The 6,266-nt window shown below is 43.6% G+C and overlaps 1 protein-coding gene across 1 annotated transcript; it reads left to right on the top strand.

The window, feature by feature from the left end:
• The first annotated feature begins 2,985 nt into the window (after positions 1-2,985).
• On the top strand, positions 2,986-5,872 carry LOC122061789 (arginine decarboxylase-like). The gene is given in 2 exon segments (XM_042625259.1): positions 2,986-4,148; positions 4,150-5,872. Coding segments are annotated over 2 exon segments (2,172 nt in total). The 5' UTR covers positions 2,986-3,497; the 3' UTR covers positions 5,671-5,872.
• Positions 5,873-6,266: the final 394 nt, after the last annotated feature.

Raw genomic sequence — 6,266 nt, 5'->3', positions numbered from 1 at the left:
TGGGATTGATTCAGAATCTCAGACCCCGATTCTGATCTATAGAAGATTTGATTTGTGCATTGCCAAGCAAGACCCGACCCGGTGGGTCTCATCCTCGTCCATCAGTTCGTCACTATCTTCTTTTAAAAAACTCAGAATTGGATCACCGTTTCGGGGATCAGATTGGCCATCATTGATCTTGATTCTAACGTTCCAGGGCAGCTGATTCTAAGGGCTTTGGAAGGTGCTCTCCCATGTGGGGAGGCACCCCACGTGGGTAGAGAATCTAAATTTAAGAGAAAAACAGAAATAACTAAATATCCATTTACAAGCATACAAATATAAATATCAACTAAAATGTTCAAAATGAAATCTTCATTAATATATCAATAAATAAAAAATCTACATCACCAACACTAAATATATAATTAGGGGGAGAGTTTTCTCTTCGGAAGCGTGGGCATTGCACTAACACAGTGATCAATGGGAGTGCACGGGAAAACATTAATAGGAACAGAATTTTTGCCTTTCATTGAGTAAAAAATGGTCATTTTCGGCACCTCCTGAGTCTGGGTGCAAGCACCACAAACCCCAACAAAGTCCTTTTTTCATATATAATTTAATGCGAGTTTAAAACATGTTTCAAAGGGTCCGAAATATGGTAGATTCCAAAATTGTCACTACAAACTATAATCATTAGGAGATCCATCACAAAACCACTGAGTTACATTTATTAATCGATTTGAGAATTTAGATTCTAAACAAAAATCATTAGGAGATCCATCACAAAACCGCTCAATTACATTTATTAATTGATTTGAGAATTTAGATTCTAAACAAAAATCATTAGGAGATCCATCACAAAACAGCTCAATTACATTTATTAATCGATTTGAGAATTTGGATTGTGAACAAAAATCATTATGAGATCCATTGTAGTCAGTTCTATTTGTTAACCGATTCCAATAAATTTAGATTCTAAACGGAAATCATCAATGAGGAGATCCATCACAAAACCATTTAGTTGCATTTATTAATCACTTCGAGAATTTAGATTATGAACAAAAATCATTAAGAGATCCATCGTAGGCAATTCTATTTATCAATCGATTCCAAAATTTAGATTCTTGATGTGCCAATAAGTGTTGCAGGCCCCAAAAGTGATGCGCCAGTTCTGCCGAGCCATCACCTCGGCCACTGGGGACTGAGCTTCCGCCTTGTCTCAGCCTCGCCAAGCACTCACCTCGGCCAAAGAGTGGCGAGCCGATGCCTCGATTGGGCTCTCTACCGACCTGTATTAGTTCATGGGATCTACCAGGGGAAGAAATTCACGCCACCCCAGCTAGGAGACCTGTTTAGCCAGGACTCTAGGGGGATGGCCCAATGAGGTAGTGGATGCTGAAAAGAGCAGGAAGCCTCGTTCTTAGCCCTCCAAGAGTGCCACGAAAGCACAATGTTGGGAGTCTTGACGCCCTCCAACACCTGAAAAGCTGGAAATATTCAGAATATTCCCCCCACTCCCGTAGGAGTCCAGGGAAAATGTGGAAACAAGGGTCACGAAGAAGGTGACCCTTATAAATATCAAAGGTAAGCCTCTGAGACAGGGGACCGGATTTTAGAGAATAGAAAAAAAAGATTTATTGTTGCGTGGTTGTAACTTTACCATCAAAGGATTATAACACCGGAAAAACCCGTTGCCCTTTGTTGGCTAATTCTCTCTATGGGAGTTCGTCAACTTCTTTCATAATAGAGTGCATGTCTGAATTTGTCGTATCAATTCTAAACGGAAATCATTAATTAGGAGATCCATTACAAAATCGCTCAGTTACATTTATTAATCGATTCGAGAATTTAGATTATGAACAAAAATCATTAAGAGATCCACCGCAGTAAATTCTATTTATTAATAGATTCCAAAATTTAGATTCTAAACGGAAATCATTAATTAGGAGATCCATCATAAAACCGCCTAGTTACATTTATTAATCGAATCAAGAATTTAGATTCAGAAAAAAAAAATCATTAGGAGATCCATCGCAGTCAGTTTTATTTATTGATTTTTATCACTTTATTACCGTTGGATCTTACTTAGTGGATCGGTCAAGACTCAGGTCTCTCAATCGATACTGATTCGATCCGGATGATTTCACTCACCTATCCCGATCCGATTTTTGAAACCGTTAGTCTCACACTATAGGCCCCACCGCCGCTAGGTGAACAGCATTGAGCGTGATTCACTCGTACGTTTCCTTTGAGCCCACTGCGCCAATGCGATTGGTATTGGAATTGGACTAGACTACCGTTACATGGTGCTGACTGCTGACCACTCGACGCGTAAAAAACGTCTCAGTAACAAATTTCCTTTAATGAGGATATTCTAGTAAATTTTTAACGATTTCGATAAGGAAAAATATGATCGTTAAAAAGGAAACGCCAAGGCCCTACGCCCTGCGCTAGTCCTGATATTTCTCTGATAGCGGTTTAGGGTTTCTCTCTCTGGTCCAGTTAACACCGGGACTGGATCCGCTCAGAAATGATTAAAAAAGAAACTATTTCCTTTGGGAAAGATATGGTTACCTAACGGATCGGACCTTCTCATTATAATCCAGATCATACCAAAGATCCATAATCTACGGCCCGCTTTCTCCTTCCCGCCGGAAAGAGAGGAACAACTAACTCAAGTCACGAGACACACAACAAACGAATTCCTAGGTGGCAAAATCTAGTCCGTTGGTTATCAGGAGACGAAACTTCTTCCCAGTTTCCTTCACCCCAAAATTTCGGTTATGGCCCACTATCTACGGCCACGCGGCATCTCGACGCTGATAGTGATTCCTAACTTACTTTTATTGACCAGAGGAAGAAACGCTCCTCTATTATCATCAAACTACTAATTTTAGGCTTGACTACCAAGAATCAGAAATCGAAATCAAAATCAAAATAGAAATAAATAAATAGAAATTGAAAAGATATTTATTTTTCTTTCCTATATAAGCCCCCTTCGCGTCCCATGCAATTCTCGCCTATTTTTCTCGACTTCACTTGCTCTGTGATTAGCATCTCTTCCATCTCTCCGGTGGTTTTTCCTTTTTTCCGGCGTGTTTCTCCGTCAACAACCTTGTTCCTTCGCGAGTTTTCTTATAGACTTTTATTTGTTTTTCTTGTTCTTCGTTCTCTGAAGGCGTCATCATCTTGGTCCTGTGACTTGCTATTATAAATCTCTGGTTTTTGGCTTGTTGAATCTCTGTCTTCGTAGGAGAATTTTGGTTCTTGTCAAGCTTTGTTTTTGAATCTCTATTGTTTGAATCTGTTCTTCTGAAATTTCGGTGTGGGAATAGCTGAGTTACGTAGAGGCGATCTAGCGTTCTTCTTCTCTTTCTCAGTTCTTTACTGCTTCTTTTGGGGGGGTGGCCGGGGCTCCGGCCTCGGCGTTTTTTAACGCCCCCTACTGCACAAACCAAAAATTTAAACCCTTAGATTCAGTTTTTTTACTAACCCATACACAGATCGGGGGAGAGATGCCGGCCTTGACATGCTACCTAGATGCTGCAATTCCTCTTGGTTATGCTTTTGCCGGGGATGGCTCTCTTCCCGCGCCGGATATACTTTCCGGTGCACCTCCGGCGACAAACACCACCACCACCACCTCCATCCTCGACCACTCGCCCCAACTTTGGTCTCCATCCCTGTCTGCCTCTCTGTACAGGATTGATGCCTGGGGTCCACCTTACTTCTCTGTCAACTCTTCCGGCGACATTACCGTCCGTCCTTACGGTTCCGATACTCTTCCTCACCAGGAGATTGATCTCATGAAGGTTGTCAAGAAGGTTTCTGAACCGAAATCCACCGGCGGATTAGGTTTGCAGTTCCCTCTCATTGTTCGCTTTCCAGATGTCCTCAAGCACCGTCTCGAATCTCTGCAGTCGGCGTTCGATTATGCTATCCATTCTCAAGGTTACGAATCCCATTACCAGGGTGTTTATCCTGTTAAATGCAACCAAGACCGTTTTATTGTCGAAGACATTGTTGAGTTCGGATCGTCATTCCGTTTCGGCCTCGAAGCCGGATCCAAACCTGAGCTTCTCCTCGCGATGAGCTGTCTGTGCAAGGGAAGTCCCGAGGCTTTCATCATCTGTAATGGCTTCAAAGACGCAGAATATATTTCACTTCGCGCTGATTGCGAGGAAGCTTAATCTTGATACGGTGATCGTTGTTGAGCAAGAAGAAGAGGTTGATTTGGTGATAGAGATCGGCCGAAAGCTGCTCGTCCGCCCTGTCATCGGTCTGCGGGCGAAACTTCACACTAAGCATTCTGGCCATTTCGGAGCGACTTCTGGAGAGAAAGGAAAGTTTGGTTTGACGACGGTGCAGATATTGAATGTAGTGAGTAAGCTTGAACAAGAAGGGATGCTTGATTGTCTGCAACTCCTGCATTTTCACATTGGATCGCAGATCCCTTCGACGACCTTGCTAGCCGATAGTGTTGGTGAGGCTGCGCAGATATACTCCGAGCTGGTCTCTCTGGGTGCTTCCATGCGAGTGATTGACATTGGTGGCGGCCTCGGCATCGATTACGACGGTTCGCGCTCCACCGACTCAGACCTCTCTGTTGGGTACGACCTTGAAGAGTACGCCGCCGCTGTAGTTCAAGCAATCCGACATGTTTGTGACCAGAAATTTTTGAAGCACCCAGTGATTTGCAGCGAGAGCGGGCGGGCAATTGTGTCTCATCACTCTGTTCTGATCTTTGAGGCAATGTCTGCTGCTGCAGCGAATAAGCAGCCTATGTCGTTAGACCTCGGACTACAGTACTTACTCGACGGATTTTCTGAGGAAGCTCTAGCAGATTACCGGAATCTGACAGCAGCAGCTGTTCGCGGCGATTCGGATACCTGTTTGCTGTACTTTGATCAGCTCAAGCAAAGGTGCGTCAAGCAGTTCAAGGAAGGCTCATTGGGCCTTAAACAACTTGCAGCCGTAGATGGTCTCCGTGATTTAGTTTCGAAGGCGTTGGGAGCATCAGATCCAGTCCGCACATATCATGTGAATCTCTCTCTGTTCACTTCCATCCCTGATTTCTGGGCAATTGGGCAGATATTCCCAATAGTTCCAATTCATCGCCTCGATCAACGCCCAGGGGTGAGGGGGATACTATCGGATTTGACCTGCGACAGCGATGGCAAGGTTGACAAGTTTATTGGCGGTGAATCGAGCTTGCCCCTGCATGAGTTAGATGGGGAAGGTGGTCGTGGTGGAGGATATTACTTGGGGATGTTCTTGGGCGGAGCTTACGAGGAAGCGCTCGGTGGATTGCACAACCTTTTCGGCGGCCCTAACGTGGTTCGGGTGTCGCATAGCGATGGACCCCACAGCTTCGCATTAACTAGGGTGGTGCCAGGTCCGTCGTGTGGGGATGTGCTACGGGCGATGCAGCACGAACCTGAGCTCATGTTCGAGGTACTCAAGCACCGTGTAGAGGAGTGCGGTCACGAGGACGAAATGACCCGTGCCACTCTGGCTAGCGGGCTTGCCCGCTCCTTCCATGCGATGCCATATCTTACATCAGCGGCTACTTGTGCGATGGCAAACAATAATGCTTATTATTACTGCGGAGAAGCTAACAATAGCGTCAATGAAGACACTAGTGCTGCTGTTGCTGAGGATGAGCAATGGACCTATTGTGTTGCTTGAGCTTCGCCAACATCTTCTATCTATGGTTTGGTTTATGTGTCAATGGAGGTCGTCTGTGTTTTTTTTTTTCTTTCTTTGTTTTCAAGCAGGACTAATTTCTGTAGTGGGAGGGGACGGGAACAGAATCAAACTCCTCTGTAATTAGGATTCTAATCCCCTTTTTAGTTTTCAAATTAATAGATCTTTTTTCCTCTTTTTTTAATCTTGGAGTGTCGCCTTTGCTTCCTTTGATTTCTTCTTCTCGTTGTCTCCATGTTTGGCCGGTAGTAGTCAGTGTTAATGAAAAGTGGGGGCCATCCCCATAACCAATGATTGATGAACACAATGGAAACTCTCCTGTGAGAAGAGAGAAAAACGATTTTGAAAGCAAATTTAGATTTTCGGGGAGAAACAAAAGATCCTTGGACCACTGAAAAAGTAACGAAGATTTTAACACATAGTATCAGCAAGGGAATCTATGAATTCAGTGGCTGGATCGACATCATCATATTTGATGGTTCAAAATTTTAGACCAATATAATGTTTACAAGTGTCATTATGGTTTTTTTTTTTCTCGAAAAGTTTGACAAATTATTTTATGAGAGAAAAAACATTCT

This window comes from Macadamia integrifolia, chromosome 14, assembly GCF_013358625.1.
Source record: "Macadamia integrifolia cultivar HAES 741 chromosome 14, SCU_Mint_v3, whole genome shotgun sequence".
Lineage (NCBI taxonomy): Eukaryota > Viridiplantae > Streptophyta > Magnoliopsida > Proteales > Proteaceae > Macadamia > Macadamia integrifolia.
Note: the sequence above shows the minus strand (reverse complement) of the source record. Positions and strands in the feature narration are given on the sequence as shown.